At 46.0% G+C, this 21,942-nt stretch overlaps 1 protein-coding gene across 1 annotated transcript in view; it reads left to right on the plus strand.

The window, feature by feature from the left end:
* PDE11A (phosphodiesterase 11A) overlaps nt 1–11,407 on the plus strand; it is a 383,685-nt gene extending 372,278 nt beyond the window's left edge. The window contains exon 20 of the mRNA XM_083154719.1: nt 5,291–11,407. Coding sequence (XP_083010845.1) covers nt 5,291–5,470 — 180 coding nt within the window. The 3' untranslated portion in view covers nt 5,471–11,407. The remainder of the gene's footprint in view (nt 1–5,290) is intronic.
* Nucleotides 11,408–21,942: the final 10,535 nt, after the last annotated feature.

Here is a 21,942-nt window from a genome sequence, read left to right on the forward strand (position 1 = left end):
CACCCCCCTCCTCTCGCCTGCATACCACCTCCTGCCTGCATACCACCCCCCTCCTCTCGCCTGCATACCACCTCCTGCCTGCATACCATCCCCCTCCCCTCGCCTGCATACCACCTCCTGCCTCCTGCCTACATACCATCCCCCTCCCCTGCATACCACCTCCTACCTCCTGCCTGCATACCATCCCCCTCCCCTGCATACCACCTCCTGCCTCCTGCCTGCATACCATCCCCCTCCCCTGCATACCACCTCCTGCCTGCATACCATCCCCCTCCCCTCCCCTGCATACCACCTCCTGCCTGCATACCATCCCCCTCCCCTCACCTGCATACCACCTCCTGCCTGCATACCACCTCCTGCCTGCATACCACCTCCTGCCTGCATACCACCCCCCTCCTCTCGCCTGCATACCACCTCCTGCCTGCATACCATCCCCCTCCCCTCGCCTGCATACCACCTCCTGCCTGCATACCACCCCCCTCCTCTCGCCTGCATACCACCTCCTGCCTGCATACCATCCCCCTCCCCTCACCTGCATACCACCTCCTGCCTGCATACCATCCCCCTCCCCTCACCTGCATACCACCTCCTGCCTGCATACCACCTCCTGCCTGCATACCACCTCCTGCCTGCATACCACCCCTCTCCTCTCGCCTGCATACCACCTCCTGCCTGCATACCATCCCCCTCCCCTCGCCTGCATACCACCTCCTGCCTGCATACCATCCCCCTCCCCTGCATACCACCCCCCACCCTCCTAGTCTGCATACCACCTCCTGCCTGCATACCATCCCCCTCCCCTCACCTGCATACCACCTCCTGCCTGCATACCATCCCCCTCCCCTCCCCTGCATACCACCTCCTGCCTGCATACCACCTCCTGCCTGCATACCATCCCCCTCCCCTCCCCTGCATACCACCTCCTGCCTGCATACCACCTCCTGCCTGCATACCATCCCCCTCCCCTCACCTGCATACCACCTCCTGCCTGCATACCATCCCCCTCCCCTCGCCTGCATACCACCTCCTGCCTGCATACCATCCCCCTCCCCTGCATACCACCCCCCACCCTCCTAGTCTGCATACCACCTCCTGCCTGCATACCATCCCCCTCCCCTCACCTGCATACCACCTCCTGCCTGCATACCATCCCCCTCCCCTCCCCTGCATACCACCTCCTGCCTGCATACCACCTCCTGCCTGCATACCATCCCCCTCCCCTCCCCTGCATACCACCTCCTGCCTGCATACCATCCCCCTCCCCTCACCTGCATACCACCTCCTGCCTGCATACCATCCCCCTCCCCTCCCCTGCATACCACCTCCTGCCTGCATACCACCTCCTGCCTGCATACCATCCCTCTCCCCTCCCCTGCATACCACCTCCTGCCTGCATACCACCTCCTGCCTGCATACCATCCCCCTCCCCTCACCTGCATACCACCTCCTGCCTGCATACCATCCCCCTCCCCTCGCCTGCATACCACCTCCTGCCTGCATACCATCCCCCTCCCCTGCATACCACCCCCCACCCTCCTAGTCTGCATACCACCTCCTGCCTGCATACCATCCCTCTCCCCTCACCTGCATACCACCTCCTGCCTGCATACCATCCCCCTCCCCTCCCCTGCATACCACCTCCTGCCTGCATACCACCTCCTGCCTGCATACCATCCCCCTCCCCTCCCCTGCATACCACCTCCTGCCTGCATACCATCCCCCTCCCCTCCCCTGCATACCACCTCCTGCCTGCATACCATCCCCCTCCCCTCGCCTGCATACCACCTCCTGCCTGCATACCATCCCCCTCCCCTGCATACCACCTCCTGCCTGCATACCATCCCCCTCCCCTCCCCTGCATACCACCTCCTACCTGCATACCATCCCCCTCCCCTCGCCTGCATACCACCTCCTACCTGCATACCATCCCCCTCCCCTGCATACCACCTCCTGCCTGCATACCATCCCCCTCCCCTCGCCTGCATACCACCTCCTACCTGCATACCATCCCCCTCCCCTCACCTGCATACCACCTCCTGCCTGCATACCATCCCCCTCCCCTCGCCTGCATACCACCTCCTGCCTGCATACCATCCCCCTCCCCTCGCCTGCATACCATCTCCTGCCTGCATACCATCCCCCTCCCCTCGCCTGCATACCATCTCCTGCCTGCATACCATCCCCCTCCCCTCGCCTGCATACCACCTCCTGCCTGCATACCATCCCCCTCCCCTCGCCTGCATACCATCTCCTGCCTGCATACCATCCCCCTCCCCTCGCCTGCATACCACCTCCTACCTCCTCCTGCATACCATCCCCCTTCCTTCGCCTGCATACCACCTCCTACCTCCTGCCTGCATACCATCCCCCTCCCCTCGCCTGCAAACCACCTCCTACCTCCTGCCTGCATACCATCCCCCTCCCCTCGCCTGCATACCACCTTCTACCTCCTGCCTGCATACCATCCCCCTTCCCTCGCCTGCATACCACCTCCTACCTCCTGCCTGCATACCATCCCCCTCCCCTCGCCTGCATACCACCTCCTGCCTGCATACCGTCCCCCTCGCCTGCATACCACTGCAGCCTGAATAAGCGATGCAAGCTAAATTAGCCCATATGTACTAAGCTTTTGAAAGAGTGGCGGAAAATAAACTACCAGCCAACCAGCTTTTAATTGCTATGCTAAAGGCTGTGTTCAGGGGGCGCCAACAGGTCAGCCGGGCCCCAGTTAAATGGAGGGGCATGGCCACCGGCCGTGCTTGGGGCCACGCCCCCGTGAAAAGAAAAAATGAGAGGGAGAGAGAGAGCCGCAGTTGTCTCTCTCCCCAGCTCAGGTCACGTACAAAGGTTGAACCTGGGACCTACCTGTGGCGCGGTGCAGTATAAACAGGTAAGCCGGTTTGATGCAACCCAGGACGTGTTTACAGCATAGCAAGAGCTAGTGCTAGGAGAGGATCTCCAGTGGCTGCCAGAGCCCACAAGGACAGTGACGTCACCAATCCAGCTATAAGCCAGGTCCGGGCTGGAAGGGGTCGCATCTGGGTTATACCGGTCTACATTTAGACAGCTCCAAGAAGAGGTGGGCGGGGCCACCGGGGGGTTGGGGATATGCACACACACACACACATAAAAGGAGCGGGATGGGGTGGGGCTTATGCAGTAAGTATTGTATTTTGGGGGCATTGACAGTGCGATCACGTTATTGTGGCCACTCCCCCCACCATGCAATACCGGTATTACAGGCACAGCATTTAGAAATGGATATACTGTAACAGTAACAGAATTTAGCTGATCTTGAGCAAGTTGGCTTAATTCTATGATATATTATGATTCTGTTTTAAACGGATGTGGGTATAATGTGGAGGAACAGAGTCACTGTACATTTTAGTGTTTTAGTGATTTTGGCTAACAACAGTTTTCCAATGTGCTGGCATTTAATGACAATTTATCAAGTCATTACTCCACCATTAATTAGGCAGTAATATGTTATTGAATGAACAATAAAAACTCCATCTGGAGAGACAAATGGATTCTTTTTTTTTTCTTTTACTCTGAGTGTAGTGAACATTAAAACACAGCGGATACTTTAACATGAAAATCATTTCAGAGATTTAGGATTTCAGGAAAAATAGAAAAAATTAAACCTGTGCCTTTGTTAGATCCCTTATTGACGACTTGGGACCTTATTCTGGACCGTTCGCAAGGCCGTGTGCATTCGCCGATATTTTCGCTTTGCACCTTTCCTGTTCATGTGCGTGCGCTGGGTGCGTACGTCCACACACTCATCCTTTCGAGCGGAGGGTGAGGGATGGCGGGTCGTCCCATTACCATATGGAAATGCCCAATTAAGGGCGTTCCCATGAGAATGCTGGGCGTTCTCATTGTAATGGGCCGATGGCGCGGGGGAGGGGCCATCCCTCCGAATGTGTAGCTCTGAGCAACCTTAGATCTGCGTGCACATTCCACATCATTCGATAGTTGTGAACGTACGCACATTGCGAATGGTGGGCCGGTGTACCAAAAAACTTGGGTCAACCACTTTCATTTTGACCTTTTGACCTTGTCAATTTTTTGAGCCAGTCGACCTTTTCTACTGTCTAACTTTTGACCCTGTTGACCCTTGCAACTGCCAACCTTTTGACTCTGTTGACCGTTTCTGTAGTCAAACTTTTCCATGTCTACCGTATGACCCTGTTGACTTTTTCTACCGCCTAACTTTTCCGGGTCAGCCTTTTGACCCTGTCCGCCTATTGCATGTCGGCCATTTGGGGTCGACCTATTAATTATCCTTTACTGTAGATCTATTGGACCACACCCAGATAATCAGCCCATTGTTTTACTCCTAAATGGAAGCTCTTCTTGAACTCTTCGTCCTCCCCATAAGGGCACCCATACACTATGCAATTTTGTGGCAATTCCACCCGATTTCGGCACTTGGGCCGATAAATTACGTGAAATCAGCCCAAAATCGCATGTGTGTGACATTTGATCCGGTCTGATGTGCGGTCCCACGCGCATCAGATCAGTAGGTTGGACGTGCAGCATGTATGATGACGTCTGAACTCCGGCACCGGGCCTGCAGCGGCAGCTCTCAAATGAGTGGCAGGCGGGTGCAGTGGGGGTGCCGGTGAGGAGCAGTGTGGCCGCGGCAGTGATCAGAGCAGTGGTGTGGGCGGCATGATCATCAGTGCAGCGGGCAGCGGCGGCTATTAGAACTTTAAAATAATGTGTCAAATGACTGTCCTTAGGACAAGTCGACCTAATGTATGGGGGCCTTAATTGTGATACTATTCTGAAAGTTTCTGAATCTATAAATATTCATCACTATACCCTAAAAGAGGTCAAATGCTTTGGTATCGATATGCCATGAGTTTCCACATTACTGGGCAATACAAGATTGCTCCAATGCTGGGATCTGTGTGATCCCTAACACTGCCAGTTTTTCTGCTAATTACTAGCGGTGGTACCATACACAGCAGTATTAAAGTACATGAGTTCATGAATATGCATTGCCAGAGGGCAAGCAGTGTGGAGGGGGCAGAAGAATACAAATGGATCCCTCTTCCCAAACCGGCACTCCCTCCAATAGGAAGAAGCGGGGCTACAGCTACCAATGCCATCTCAAGATGGCACATGTTCCTCAGGCAAACTGAAAACTTTAAGTTCTTGGAAATTGCTGAATTTTATGCTGCTCCATATGACTTTATTAATAATGAATGAACCATTGTTATGTTGCTTTTGGTCTGTCAGTTTGTTCCAATAACCATATCACATTCATTGTATTTTGCAGTCTCTTGTGAAAATTAATGGGAAACTCAAGCCTATGCTGGACTCCGTGATAGTAAATCGATTAAAATGGGAAGAGCTTCACCAAAAAAGACTGGGGACCCAAGGAAGCACATCTTCCACAACCTTCCCAACGCCAGCCTCCTCGCCCCAGCCGGCCGTAGAGGGTCTCCTGAAGACTTAAGTTTGCAAGGGAGCTGCTGCCACGCATCAGAGTTATATTCAACGGCTGTCATAAGCTTAGCTGTATAATTAGGTTAACCACAGCCATGCTTTTATAGATGGAGAAATATTGGTCATGGCTTGACTTTCGCCTGGAAGTTCAGTGGATTGAAGATAAAGCCGAAGACGGCAACGTCGTGATGGCAAAATGAGGAGCCACTGGGAAGTCTTGCTGTCCAAGACCACACACGGCACTCGTTGATCAGTTGCTGCTGTACAGTGGACGGAACACTGGCAAGCTTCAATGCAAGCTTATTTCATGCAGCATGGTGTGACTACATTGCACAACGTAATCGTCCATTACTAATGCTGAAAATGAAAAACAATGCATCTTTTTTTTATTTAGTGTTTGCATTTTCCCATGTAAGTACTGGAAAGGGAATTCTGCCTGCCTGCTGTGATGTTTTGCTCTTCTTCCTACTAGCTTTATTTTAATACCATGGTAAGTTCACATTGCATCACTTTGTTTCACCGCAAACATAAACGCAACTCTAATGGCAGCTTTTCTCCACATCGCCCAAAGACTAAACAAACTATGCAGAGATATTCTAGGAAACTATTTCAAACAAATTAGCTATTTTTCTTTCTATATTTTATTTTTCCACCTTTTATGGTTTAGATTATCTTCAAACGTCAATGATATTTAGATACAATAGCATCATTCCAGATGCTGGACCCATGCAGGGGTCAAACACAGGAGGGAGGTTCCAAAATGCTTGACAATTTGGCCAATCCATTGTAGTATAATTGTCTTATGTACTATCTTTATCGTGATCATGAATTGAGCTGCTGGCCAGGATGAGGGGGGGGGGGGGGTTCTGGGCAACTGGATCATATTAATAGCCACATTTAGGTTGTTCCCGTCCAAAAGGCAGGCAATCCTTGACGTATGCAAAATGTTTTACTTCCATTATTTATTTTCAATGGTAAAGCACAAATGAATCGAACGTCAAACTTCCTCTTCTTCATTTTGAAACTAGATTTATATTATAAAATACAGAAATATTTTATAGCCATAACTTCAGGAAAGGTGAAACCCAATGAAAGGTAGAATTTATTGTATATTGTAGTTATTCACAAAGATCTGCATACTTTATATTTTAGGTTAAATCGCTTAAATTGACATTTGGGTACAACTATGGGGATTTTTTGATCGTAGACTGTTTTCAGATCTTTTTTTTATTAGATCAGATCTTTTTTTTTTATTTCTTTTTAAAAACCATCTACACTTAGTAAATTTGAATTGAACTTGTGCCTAATTCAACTGATTCGACAGTGACAATCCCTATAGATGTCAGTATGCTGATTCGGTGATGGAAATCTGTGCCTCTTTAATGATTGACTTGAAGTTGCTGTTTGGATTGTTGATCTCAGTAGTTCATTAGTTATGTTGGAATCAAGCATTAAATAATGTATTTTTTTTCCTTACAGTACGTCCAGGTTTTCAGTGGACGCACCTATTATTTTCGATTTGTTTTACATCTGGCACCACAAAAATCACGGTGACAAAAATGCGTACGAGTAACGAGAGTCCTGTATTTTTCTTTTAGTAATAAGGAACCTAGAGTAAATCAATTTGAATCATTTAGAATTTTAAAACTTCATCCATTGTTTTAAATGAAGAATCACTCAACAAAAAATCAACACTTTTTAATCTGCAGGGATTATGAGTCTGGAAATATATGATATAGATTTTGCACAATAACGAATGCATCCATCAGAGTTGTCAGGTCAGTAGTTACTGTATACAGTATAGCATTGTATCTGCAATTTACTGGAATTATTACATAGATTTTATCAATAGGAATATTAATATAGACTAAATACAGAATAAAAACATTAATTCACTTCCGATCTTTAGGGATTGCATTAAATAACAACTGAACTTCCATGGGTATAATTATTAATATTGCAATTTTTTCGGTAAATAATAGAAAAGAATCGTATTCACTTCATCGCATCAGAATTATAATAATGTTCCAATGAGATGATAAAAAAATATATATATTTAAATTATTAACCCTTTGAGTGCCAGAGATGTGCAGAATATCTGCTGAAAGTGCCGGCGTCGCTCACATTTGTTATATAAATGCAAATAAAAAAATTGTGTAAAAAAAAAAACAAAGATTATATTTCCTATATAAGTTAACCATTACAGGTCACTATGATGAATAAAAATGATTCACAAGTTTCACACCAATTTTGACAAATTCACTTGGCACTCAAAGGTTTAATAAAGTTATGTATTTCAGATAACATAGGAGGGCAGAGGGGGGGGGGCGCAAGGGAGGGCCCCAACCTCCTACCTATAGAAAGAGGTTCCCTCCTCCCCAGCCAGTGACAATCTTTTTCTTTCATTGTGTGGCGACATCTTCCCGAAGATATTACCAGGAAGATGGCCTCAGTCAATGGTATGGGGGGGAGGCGGTGGCGCTGGGCCCAGACTGCAGTTAGTTTCTGGTAGTTAGTAAACCCCCCATCCCCCCCCCCCCCTCAATGCCTCAATGAAGCATACATGCCACCTTCTGGTTCCCCCCATCAAATGCCCACCCAGTAGACCAGTATGGCCTCCCTTTTGATTGCCCCTCCCAGGAAGCTGCATATTGTGTTGTACTTTCTATGTTCTAGGTCTAAAATTGCAGCCACACTGCCTATTGCTTATACAGGCAGACACAGCAGTCACCAGGTGAGATTCCTGCAGTATGACTCACATCGTATGATTTATATACTGTAGACAAGTATAAAAGAATTGTGCACCATACAGCCCATCCTGCGCAGCATAGCGTTACCTTTTTTTATACGTAATAATACAGGGCCTTATTCAGAGATGGGACACAGTTGCGATTTTTTTTTCAGATTTGTGGCTGAGAATATGCAAATGCTAGAATCAGCCTTCCCCTTTGTGTACTGGCATGCGAGCTGTGAGATGCCCACTTTCAATGCCCATGGATGGATTAAATCCACTTTGCCATCAAGGGCATCATTTTGCCCACCACACTTGCACTACCGCCTATCTCTACCCATTAACAACCATGGTTTTCCCTCGCTGTTCCTCATACCAGTCATCCCATATGCCAGTGCTTTTCAAATGCGGTCCTTAAGGCACCACAACAGGTTTTAAGGATATCTATGCTTCGGCACAGTTGACTTCATTAGTACCTCAGCCACCTTACGCAAATATCGGCTTTGCACCCCCCCCCCCCCCCCTTTTCTACCACTTTACTATGGAATATGTATTTAAAAAATAATATATACAATATAAACCTAGTCTATGGTAACTATATAAATCAGATTATTCATTGTGTACTCTTTTTCTCCTTTTGTGTGTTATTGTGAGAGTTGTACACAATTAATTCAAACGGTAAGAAACACTCAATGAGTTGCACACATCAGTATGCTGGTAATATGTCGCTGTTCTGATTGAACATACTGTACTATGTACATATATATTTATACACTTATGCATTTTCATCAATGTGTCTATTAACTGTCATCTTCCAAAAAATCATGGCTTCCACTTGGGTCTCATGGGAAATCTTGTATCGTCCTATAACTGGTGTAACCAGCTTGTAGTAGAAGCCGAAGGGCATCAGTCCTTTTGAGGATTAGTCCAAGGCGGTTTTTGCCCCTGCAACCTCCAAGTCTTTTACTCGACCGATGCCCGGTACAATGTCCTCTTCTGTTATGTGCTGATGTAATTCTCCTATTTTGGAAAAAACATGTCATATACATTAAAATGTATGGATGAGTATATTTATAGTACAACTGTAAAAGAATGATCATGGCAGCATGCCCGGAACATGCATTATGTGTCCCCTGAATAGCATCAAAGGATATTTACATCAAATATTGACAAATAGAACTAAAAGCTAGCCAATAGGAAAGCAGCAGAATAAGACGCCACGTTTTACACTCAGCTCAGGGTACACACTAGACTGTGTGAACAGGAATTTTATGTCTGTAGAGATACGTCCCTACTTGTGATCTGCACTATTTGTTGTTGTATAGATATTCATTGAAGACGTATTTACAAAGCCACTTTTAGTAACCACGGGAAACTTTCAACGACTGCAGCCAGCAGTGCCTACTAGTTTCAGAAGTAGTGTATAGAGATCACTAGTCTTGTGATATTAGTCACATTATTGCATTTCAACTTTGGACTTTGCATTTCCACCAACCTGCTACCTTCAGCCAGTCGCTTCTATATACACCTGTACACAGTGTTGGAAGTCATGTTGTGGAACCGGAGATACCACGAAACACAAACTGTTTGGTGACAAGGGCAATAGGAACTGGGCTGATCCTAAACATGACAAGACAATAGAACAGTCATTATTATTTATTTCTATAAATCAAAATAACTAATTATTACTATATACTAATTGTATAACATAAAGTTCAAGTGTAATAATTGCAAAAATTGGCCATTAACAGTGAACACTTTGACAAACCAAAATGGCACCGTCAGGTATGCACTGGGGGGGGGGGGGGATACAGAAGTGCCTGCAGCTGCATTTAATGGCCTACCATGTGAGCAGGTGAGCTCCTGTGTATGCAACCAATGACTTCCCCGTGACAGTACATGTAACACTCCCATAAGACAGACCATCTCCATCGCCTCCATATCACACCTCAGGAACAGCCACTACATTCTCAATACACCTTTACCTGCATGTGCCGGAAATTACTATGACCACAGTATACGGACACAATCAGGAAGCACTTTAACAAAAATATTTCCCAACTTCGCCTGACAACGGTTTAATGCTTTCACCTCCAAATCTCCCCACGTGACAAGAAATCCATTTGGCCCTCCCTATCACCAGGATACAGGACGTTAGTTATTCCTGTCAGTTATACTTTCCACCATCTTACTCTGTACTGGCTTCCATTTTAAGGAATGTGACTTCAGTCCACAAAATGGCTAATTCCACTATGGGAGTAATTCTGGTTGATTGGCAAGGCTGCGAGTTTGCAGCCTTTGTGAGTCCACCAGACCCCGCCCGGTGAAGCTGTGAGTCCACCAGCTGCCTGCCCCGCTGAGCGTTCTCATGGGGGTATCGCCCGGCTCCCCACCCCACGCCCGCAATCTTGGGTGCGTGCGTCTGGTGAACAACCTGTTCGCCGTAGCCACATGCACCCTGCGTCTGCACATGCGCAGAAATGCATCTGCGCATGAGCAAACGCACACCATAGGTCCCCCGTACGAATGCACGGGGGATCCGAACGAACCTGAATAAGGTCCTATGTGTAGTACACAGCTATGCTTTAAGTTGTCATTTTATTTGTTTGCATCACATGTTATTTACCATTTCTGTTGAAGTTCACTGAAGAAATAGTGCACAGAACTGTACAAGAGAGTGGGGGGACCCGTGACAATCTGTGCCGCTATGGGAACGGTAGTCGCAAACGCCTGAGTTACACTCCTGACTCTAACCATACGCTATGTAAATGCAGCTTGGGTTCTTTTTTATTCTTTGCAGGTTTATTTGGCCTAGACCTGGTTTAGGCCACTTCAAGACTTGGTTTGAATGTATGTTTTATTCTGCATGTTAAACATTGCAACTCCTAGTTCTGTAGTTATATTGTTGTACACTTTTATTATGAGGATACAAATGTGTGTACTGCTATTCTGTACACACTTAAACACAATGCACAGCCACTAGCTAACGAACGTGCACTCTTACCCCAATGCAAAATGACGTGCAGCCACGGTATACTCTGGCTGTTCTTGTGCCACGACGTTGTACCCTCTGTTGTAGGTTCTACACCACCATTCCTGTTAAGTTGTACTTTGTTCAATCCAGTCTTGTTTTTAAACAGCATGTTTTTGGAATTTACATTTATGGCTGTTTTTATTTGTTCCTTTTCTCATACAAATAAAAACTTTAAAAATAAATGTATTCTGTTACATGTATTCCTACAGGTCACAGGACCACAGTCAGTTCATAGGCAGGTTGTAAGCACAATCCTTATAGGACATATAATAATGATATAGTGACTTCCCTGTGGGTCATTTAGTGGAAGCACCAATAAGTTTACATATGTATTACTTAAGTGAACATTTTATTAGGGATGGCCATCGGCACATTCCCCCATCGATGGTTGGCAGCGATGGATTTTAAAGCAGGAACCATCAATGGCTATAAAACATTCTACCTCCTACCATCGATGGTTCCGGATATCGATGCGCATGCGCAGAGCAACAGGCCGGGCAGCCACTAAGCACTAAGTCCCAACCATCAATGTTTTGGGGACATCGATAGTCAATGGCCATCCCCACATCCCCACATTTTATAGATGCCCCTGACTGGTTTGGACCAGGGTCATCCAGTTGGGTGGAACATTTACTCATCACCTCCAGCATAGGTCCAGTCTTCTCTACCTACGGTCACCATCGTGGACACAGCCTGGCAGCACCATTAAGGCAACAGCAATGGGCATTAGATATTCCCTCCTCCAAGTTCTAAATTGAGGAGAATAATAATTAAAGATGACAAGATGCCCCACAGTGGAGAACAGAACAGTTAAAAGGTATTATGTATAAGTAATATGTGTATTGATATGTAGGGTTATATGTACCAACGAGAAGTGGCTCCTACCTGCTTGTAGGAGGGGGCTGCCACTGGCCAGACTCGGAGAGAAGACAGCCAGGTACCAGCACTAGCGCAATGGATCAGGCAGGTACTGGGATTGGCACATGTGCACAAGAGACAGTGGAACTGCTCATGCATAAGTAAGTCGGCCCGAAAGGCAGGGTGTGGCTTCCTTCTAATCCAAGGCCAGGTGTGGTAGTCCCAGAGGGAGAAAACACCTCCCAATGTGCTGTCTGGTGTATTTGATTTGCAGGTAGCACGTCCAATAGGAAGACCTTGTTATTCACAGTGAAGCTCGTGGCAGTCACAGACTGCAACTGGCTCACTAGGGTGGTGGATCTTAACAGGGGGGGGGATTAGGGGGCAGCAATGTTGCAGCCCATAGGTAAAATCAGCCGGGGGAAGGGGGGGATTAGGGGGCGGCAAGATTGCAGCCCATAGGTAAAATCAGCCATTGTAGTGTGTATAGCTGATCAAAAGTGTCCTATACTCAATATAAGAGTGTATAAGGATATATATTGTAATCTCTGCCACCCATACTGTATACTGTAATGCAGGCATGGTGCTGTGGGTGTATAATGCTGTAACAGACTAGCAAGCAGATGTACATACAATTAGCACCATGTGTACAGATTCAGTATAAACACTACGTTTGGTAAAACAAATGATAGAATGAGGCGTATACACTCTGTTCTATAACAAATACACACAACAACACCAAACATCACACCCTGGACCATTATCAAGGTGTGTCTTCTGCTTTTCTCACTTATATTCACCTGCAATTACAGGGATTGTTTTACATAAACATCCATTCGCAGCCTGCGGGGGGAACACCCACGTCTGTTGATGGTCACCGACCATGGAATGATGTGGAACGTGCGCGCATAACTAAGTTCGCTCAGAGCAGCCTTAGATGTGCGCGCGTAATCTGAGGGAAGAGGGTGGGCAGCTGACATACGGTGATGCCAGCTACCCACCCCTGGCCCCCACGTCACCGGGTGATTACCATGGGAACGCTAGGCATACCCATGGGCAAGAACCACCTACCCATTGGCTGCAAGGTTGGGTGCATGCATTAAGAAAACATCGGCCCCGTGCGAACGAACGGGCCACTGCGAATTGGCCTGAATAAGGTCCGAAGTATGTACAATGCTGCTAGCACACATGAATAAGCTTTCATTCCTCTCACACTCTTCCAGAATAAGAGTGGGGCTGACACTGATCAATGCACAGCATAGGTGCTGGAACAGTGTGTGTGTGGTGTTAGGGGGCAGATCACCCATTTTTTCCATACTATTTGAAAAACGCCAATCAAAGTATAGGGTAATGGGTGCAGTGCTATCTACCACCGTAGTGTAATGACCATTGCTCCCTAATCCCTCACCACTTACCAAAAAAACATCATCTGGTCATTGGACTGGAGGGCTCTCATGCAAGTAAGTGTGCTATGATCCCCCCCCCCCCCCCCCCCGCAAGTGTTACCCAAATGCATGGACCTTAGGTGCCTAATGGGGAATCCACCAGTGACCCTGGGGCTCACTATCTCCCATCAGACACAGGAAGCCAGAATTAATTTATTGACAGTTTCTTATATAGCGCAGCATATTCCGTTGCGCTTTACAATTGGAAACAACAGTGATTAAACAAACTGGATAGAAACAAACCGACATAGAGGAAGGAGGGCCCTGCTCACATTCTATAGCAGGGGTGGGGAACCTTTTATGTGCCAAGGGCCGTTTGTATGGGGAAAAAATCCTTCGGGGGCCATAAGTAAAATTTTCTCTTACAAATTGTCCTGCTGCAGCCGTCCCATGCTCCGGCGACTGCCGCTGAATAGGACTAACAGTCTCCGGCTGCTGTTGATTAGGAGAAATCTCGCTAGAACTACCGACCACTTACGAGAATTCCCCTGTACTTGACTCCCGGCAAAGCCACCGGGCAGGTGGGAGGGCCACTCAGACCGGCTACGGGGGCCGCATGCGGCCCCAGGGCCTGAGGTTCCCCACCCCTGTTCTATAGGGATAATAGGAGGGATACATAAGGATACAATTCCATTGCATGGCAGTGCCACCTGATTACAAGACAGCTCTGACGGAATGCAATGCGATATAAATGCTACTGGAGGTTGTGTGGGGTTCCGGAATATGATAAGCTGCCTGAAGAGGTGAGTTTTCAGGGAACGCTTGAAAGTTTGGAGGCTAGAGGAGCGTTCCATTTATGTACTTAGATCTCTGCACGTGAAAGAGTTGGTGCGCCGATAACCTCTAGGGTCCCTGCCTAATATATAAGGGCAAGGGCCCCAGAAAGTGCCAGTGTGATATGTACAGTTGTACAGTAAATAGAATATCTGTTTTACATTATGCACACTGTCATACATGGCACTACGGCATCTGAGAAGTAGATCACTTACTGTACATCTTCTGGTGGTGGGCAGCTGAGAGGTGGGGAAGGTGGGCATTGGACCTGGGCTAATCAGGATGCGCAATAACTAAGGTGCAGATTCATGGTATCAAGGGGATTTAGTGGAGGGGGGGGGCAGCTGACATCCAGTGAAAGCATGGCATGCTCACGTACATTCCCTCGCATGGTTTCAAGGGGATTCAGGGGGGCAGGCGCTCGGCCAGGCAGCATGCAGAGTTTATGGGCAAATGATCGCTGCTCAGCATGCCTTGCTGAATCAGAGCCTAAATCTTATCAGCATTGATTACCGCAGCTATAACCCAGTTCTGTATCTGCCACACAAGACTACTGCGACGGATTTTAGTTAGAGGAGCAAGGGAAGAGTTAAATGAAAGCTGGGCAATAAGATTCGGCCAGCGCGCTGTGCCAACATCAACCTGGAGTTTGTACATTTATTCATTCATTTGGTTTGGGAGCGAGCTGCATTCCATCTGCCTCTGCAGAATGTCACGCTCCAAGCCAGTTTGGCGCAGGGAAATGATAGAAAATAAAGTTTAGCAGAAAGTATTGCGGCTCCTCTCCCCATATGCCCGGCTTCTCTGCTCCGTTACAGATTGGTACTGGCAGAGGGAACGGGGGAAACAGAAATGTGCATAGCTGTAGTGCCCGTAGTATAATCACTGTGCGACCGCTATACTCCATGTCTACAACCGGAGGCTAGCGTTATGCTCAATCTATATGTTTTAATATACAAATAATAGTTTTCCCTTTGGTTGGTTAATTACCGAATGCAAGAGTCAGATGTCTGGTCAGTAGGAACACGCAGACAAAAGAAATGCCAATGTGGAGGGTGTTGGCACAGGGCACTGTCATGGTAACAGATGGAATATTATTCCGGATACCAATGCAGTAAACGTAATCATGGCACAGTGGTAGGTAAAGTACAGTACAGTGGTTCTCACAATGCATTGTTCTGAATGTAAGGGCTGATTTTGAGTTGGGACAAAGCAAAATACGCATGTAAGCTTGTACCCGGAACACATTCCTCCCAACTTTGTAAAACAGAAGAAATTTAGGAGTGTGGCCGGTGGTGTAACTGAAATTTGTGCACCCCCCCCCCCCCCCCCACCGCTGCATCTGCCATCGCCGCTATGTCTGTGCTGCCCCACCACCGGCCCCGCCAGGACCAGCAGATCTTCCTGTCTGCATTCCCGGCGCTCCTCCTGATACAATGAAAATGTCCCTTCCAAAATGACTGCCGCCTCAGTTATTAAGGATGCAAGAGGAAGCAATTTCATTTGTTGTATAATCCCCTAAATAAACAATTATTTTTTTGTCCACAAATTTGGTTTAAAGTCATCACATTCTGAGAAATTCCAAACCAAATGCTTCACAATTAAGTTCATAAAAATATATTTGTTAACTTTTATTTTAATTGATAAGATTCAAATCACAATTATGTTAGTATATCAATTAATACATGGTTATTTTATATTTCAAAAACGATTTACCGTTGCAATTAATTGTTTGAATATTAATTAAACAGTGACCAATTATAAGTTATTTAGGGATTGCAGGGGGTCCCCATCACTAATTAGGAAAGCAATCAGGACATATTAAGTAATAATTACCATAACAAATGGAAGGTTTGATGAAGGTTGTGGTTACTAATTAACAAAACAAATCAAATGTTTACAAATGACAAATTAATCACATTGTTAATATTTGTAATTATGATTTTTCAACAGATAATAGACAAAAAAAAATCACAGCGCTGTTTTTTTTGAGGAGGAATTAAAACACCATGGGATAATAAAATATTACATGTATTATAATAATTGGATGTATCTTTTTAAAACATGATGTCAATCATATATAATAGTAAATTGATAAAAAAAAATCACATGACAAATTACATAAAACCACAATGGGAAAGGTCCAGTCTCTCACTTTGAAATGAATTGTGGGGGAAGGAAATAGAGATGTTGTCCCGTTCCTATACTTCACCTTCAGGACATAAATAATAACCTCCAATGCTTGGTCTCAACACTCACTACTATGGGTTTCTCTCTTGCTTGATGATAAAGCAGAAGCCGTTGGAGCCCCTGGAGCGGAGACTAACGATTGTGTTGAAAATTCTGCTAGATGGAATTAATGCCACTGGTGAAGGAAGTGCAAGTTTGAAGTCCTGGAGTCTGGTCCGGGTAGCAATCAATGAGCAAAATAGCCAATGGGTGGTTGGATTCCCCAATTCAAAGATGAGGCAGGAGTGAGGTACCACTGACGCGTTTCGACAGGTAAACTGGCTTTTTCAAAGGTGAAATGCGTCAGGGGTACCTCACTCCAGCATCTCCTTTGAATTAAGGAATGCAACCACTACGTGTTCATTGCCAGCGGTTTCTCTCTTGTTGCCAGGGGTTACACATGCCCATTGCCAGAGGTTACTTGCAAGTTGCTTGGGGTTACATATGCTCCTTTCCCAGGTGGTTTCTTGTTCATTGTCAGGGGGGTTCTTACTCATTGTCAAGGGGCCCATTGCCAGGGGGAATACATGCTCATTGCCAGAGGGTTACATGCTCATTGCCAGGGGGTAACTGCTCAGAGTTCACCAGCGCTCCTGAAATCCTCATTTACAAAAGCTAGAGGTATAGTAAGACCACTAGGGTCTGTCTCCTAGAAGGCGGCATCTGCATGGAATCTGCAGAGACCCGGCTCCCCCCCCCCACCTTCCATTGGTAGGTACAGCTGCAGTGTCTATTGTGCTGGTGCTGCGACCCCCTCCCCAAGGACCCAGCAGTCCAGCTGCAACCTGATTGGTTGTTCAGGTGTGTGGCATATACGGTCGAAAATGTTGACCCCAAAAGGTTGACAGGCACAAGGTCGACATTGAGAAAAGGCCAATATAAGCAAAAGGTTGTCAAGCGTTTTCCACTTTTTGTTGTTAATGTCGACACCTGAACATGTGGACCTTTTGGGGTCAAGAATGTTTATACCACACTCATAGAACTCATGTTCTACACCTATAGACCTTTTGTGTCAACCCTTTGATCATGTTGACCCTATGGTATCATCCTATGGACCCCGGTGGTCTCATCAGGTACAATGACCCCAATGAAGCCTGACGAAGCATCCGGGTTCTGCTGCACAGGCCTCATTGGTCACTTGGCTTTGCTAATAAGCCAGTCAAGATACAGAACGTCACAAAATGGCAATGTATAGAATTTGTGAGGTAAATGTGTTGTAAAACCTAGAAAATGGCAGCTCTGATATCTGGGTCTGGATTGCAGACTTCCCACTGACATTTCAGCTCAAATGAAACTGAAATCAGTTAGGGGCAGATTTATTAAGCTTGGAGAAGAGATAAACTGGAGATAAAGCGGAGAAAAGGTAAAAGGAGATAAAGCACCAGCCAATCAGCTCCCAACTGTCTTTTTCAAACACAGCTGATTGGCTGGTGCTTTATCTCCTTTTACCCTTTCTCCGCTTTATCTCCAGTTTATCTCTTCTCCAAGCTTAATAAATCTGCCCCTTAGTCCCTTTAATGAGTGTTGCGGTGAGGTGACCCGCCCGGACAGCATGTTGACCCCTGAGAAATAAAGAATAATGAATGTCATGTGCATTAGAAATCTATGAGATATGAATAAATCTTCACTCCGGCCCAGTAAAGCGGCACCTTTCCCTCAGAGCCAGCGGAGAGAGCCAGACAGCTGGCATCCAGCAGCAGCGATAGCACGGGCACGTATCAAAGCCTCTCTGTCAGGAAGAGAAATATCTGCGAAAAAGGCCAAGTGGTTTCTGCAGCACTTCAGTGATTTGGTTGTGGAGGACTCAGAATCCACGGACAGAGATGAATGTTCTAACTGCTGTGTTATAGGTAATTAGCTGCATAGACATTCATAAGCCTCTGTTAATCCCACAGGATGCAAATACGGAATGCAAGCTGATGCAAGGCACATTTCCACAGTTACCCCGACCAGACGCGGCTCCAAGCTCCTATCTGGTAGCAGAATGGTTCATACATAGCACACGGGTAACTAACTCAGTGTATGCTGGCTTACTGTCGGCATAAATCATATACGTTTCTTTATACGCTTTACAGGAGGGATCTGTAATCCGTGACCCTCCAAAAATGCAAACATGCCTTACTAAGAAGAGGTTGGCATGCTGGGACTTGTAGTTTTACATGTCCAGATTCAAAGGATGAATAAATTAGAAATGCACAAAAATTAAATCTATATCCTGTATTTCTATCCATAGTCTTTCCTTTTCTTTGTCTGTTTTATTACAGATTCAAAAGGTAAGTATGGTATTTACTATGTGTGTTATGGTGCGCACACACTGGGAGGTATAAAAAAAAAACAAGCCTAATTTTGGCCCTTCTGAGCGATATCAGTGTGGCCCAGTGTGTATGGCTCCAATGACAGATGACATGCTCCGACGCATCATTAACTACTACCTCCCTCATCTGTGGATGTGCAGACGAGGTAGCGGATTGTTCACAATATGGCCCCTGCTACCCAACTAGCCGACCCCCCTGCCGATTTTCCCCTTAGCGGGCATCGGCAAGTCTGTATGTGTATAGATCTTGGAAGCACGATTTTAACATGTGATTTTAGTTCTAAAAACATTTAAACACTTCCATTACGTAGGCAGACAGGTTATAAGATTTTTTTTAACAGCCTCTACCAGTCATTTCCGGATTGTAGCAAAATGATCCTTTAAAAACATGCTGAGACTAATACAGAAAAGCTGTATTGTAAAAAAACTATAAATAAGTTACACTTGATAAGGCAGATCCTAAGATCAGGGTCGGATAAGGTCTGTGGAGGCCCTGGACAACAAAAGCCCCCCCCCCCCCCCCCCTGGACGTAGGCAGGTACCCCATGGTTCCTGGGCAGTGCGGAGATCCGGGCAGAGGGTCCCTGCGGTGGATTTGAATTAGTAGCGCTACTAGTTCCCATCTGCCTCAGGGACCCCACCGCTGATTCCCCATCCACCGTAGGGACCCCCTGCCCTCTCCACACTGCCTGACCCCGCTGCTTGCCACCTACCCGCCACCGCAGTGGGGTGGGGGCCCCGGAGCGACCGCCCCTGTCGCCCCGTGGGTAATCCACCACTGGCTTAGATGCTTAAGGCTATTGAAACTAAAACAATAAGATTTTTGAAAATGGCTCAAATGATAATATCATATTTTTGCTAATGTTTGTACAATGCTATTCCACCAAATCATAGATTACCTTTTAACTAGAGTTTCTAAATGATTTTATATATATATATATATATATATATATAGCTCCAATTGTGCCTGGCACTCCGCTGTCGACAATGGTATACCACCTGGTGCCCTCCTCTCTGGACTGGATCATCCCTGTATAGCGTGGATTGATCAGGCGGCACGCAAGGATTTTTTCAATTGCAAAAAACGTGTTTATTCCTCCGACATGTTTCGGGCTATTGCCCGTCCTCAAACCCTGGGAACGTTTTTTGCAACAGTTTGCTGACTAATCAGAGATGCAACTAACTGAATGGCAGTGTGTAATGGAACCAATATTTACTGTTAGTACAACAGTTTTACTAACAGTAGGTTTTCTAGATTTCCTTCTTTCGCTTTTTTGTTGTCATCTGACCTCATATACTTTTTTCCATTCTCTTCTGTTCTACCCACCCCTCCTCCTTCTCCTCTCATGTCTTCCTCTGCCCTCTCCTGTCTTCTCCTTCCCCCTCCTACTCCCCCCCTCTCTCTTCTTCTCCTACTCTCCCTACTTTCTCATGTCCTCCATACCCCTATCCTACTCCTCTGCCACTCTACTGTTCTCCTCTTCTCTCTTCTATTACTCTCCCTTCTTAATCCTGCTCTCCACACCCCTCTCATCCTACGCCTCCTCTTCCCTTCTTTCCTCCACACCCCTCTCCCGCGACTCTTCCCCTGCATTCAATGCCCTTCTCCAACTCTCTCTCCTGTTGTCTCCGCCCCTCTTCCCATACTTTCCTTCCGCTCCCCCCTTCAGTCTCTCTTTCCATTCCACAAAAAAAAAAAACATATGGTCAACATGAATAGGGTTGGTCAAATGGTCATCACATGAGAAGGTTGAAATTAGATCTTTTGAAAAATCTTTTTCATACTTTCCCATGCACGTGGAGTCTGATTGGGAACGGTAAAGCATAGTGCCGGAAGCATGGTGAGCAAAGTGCTACACTAATTAGGGTCCTTGTGCGAAATCTATAAATTGACACAACAAATGTAAAAGCTTACGTCAACCTTTCTCATGTGTCAACCATTTCCTTTGCATGTTGACCATTTGGTGTCAACCTTGTATACTCTATCTGGATTAGACATATAATAGACCAAAATGATAAAGACAATAATAAATGCGAGACGCTTTATCTAACGGCCAATAAGCTTGCAGTGAGTAAGTCAGCCCGGAAGTGCATTGTGTGTGATGTCATGACTTTGCGATCTCACTGTTTCGCCCAATCCTTTTGGCAAGGTCATCCGGCCTCTTCGATGTGCTACAGATGATGTAGGTAACAGAATTGTGATAGGGCTACAAATGTGAAAATTGGGGTCATATCCTCTTGAATATGGACATGTAAAAATTAAATGTGCATCTGTCATTTTAAAAACCCAAACAATGCCGTTTTTGTCTAAGTATCATTTTCATTGCCCTGAAATGTGCGGCAGCCCTGTATTACTGTGAAGGTTAGAGGAAGGGTCTGTTCTGCCGGGAATCTGCTCCATATTGTAATTGTCATTCACTAATGAAAAACACAATAGCGTATAATCTTACTGTAAATCATTGTCAAATATGTGCTCTGATAAACATTCTCATTTTCCTGCGATTGCCATGAATATCCATTATTGCTGTAAATATTAATGATACATTAAGCTAATACAATTATATGTTAGAGGGTCCTGACGTCTCCACGCTGTAGTGCAAAATCCAGGTGGAATGATAGAAAAGATGTTCTGCATCATTAATCGGAGCAGGAACAGTGACAGGAACAGTGCAGAGCATCTACATCACAGATACTCAGGTTATTAAGCACTGGATGTTATTAGTTAAGGCTTGACAATGGATATGGTATTATTCAGGAGATGCGGTGGGGGAAAATGTGTCTTTTACGTTCTTTGCATTTTAAACTCCTTCAGCTCAGATCCAGGTAATATGTTTATCCTTTATTAAGCAAGAATAAATAATAATATACTGAAATCTATTTTCATAAATGTGTAATGATGACACCGAGGTTGTAACATAATTTTTGCACTAACCACCATCAAACAATTAGACATTTACCACTGTCTACCCCAACCTGGGGTACTTGGTAATGAGAGGGGTAGGGACAGTTGGGAGGTATGTACATGCCAGTGTAGGGACAGTTGGGAGGTATGTAAATGCCAGTGTAGGGACAGCTGGGAGGTATGTATATGCTAGTG

Source organism: Crinia signifera, chromosome 7, assembly GCF_055691185.1.
Source record: "Crinia signifera chromosome 7, ASM5569118v1, whole genome shotgun sequence".
Classification (NCBI taxonomy): Eukaryota; Metazoa; Chordata; class Amphibia; order Anura; family Myobatrachidae; genus Crinia; species Crinia signifera.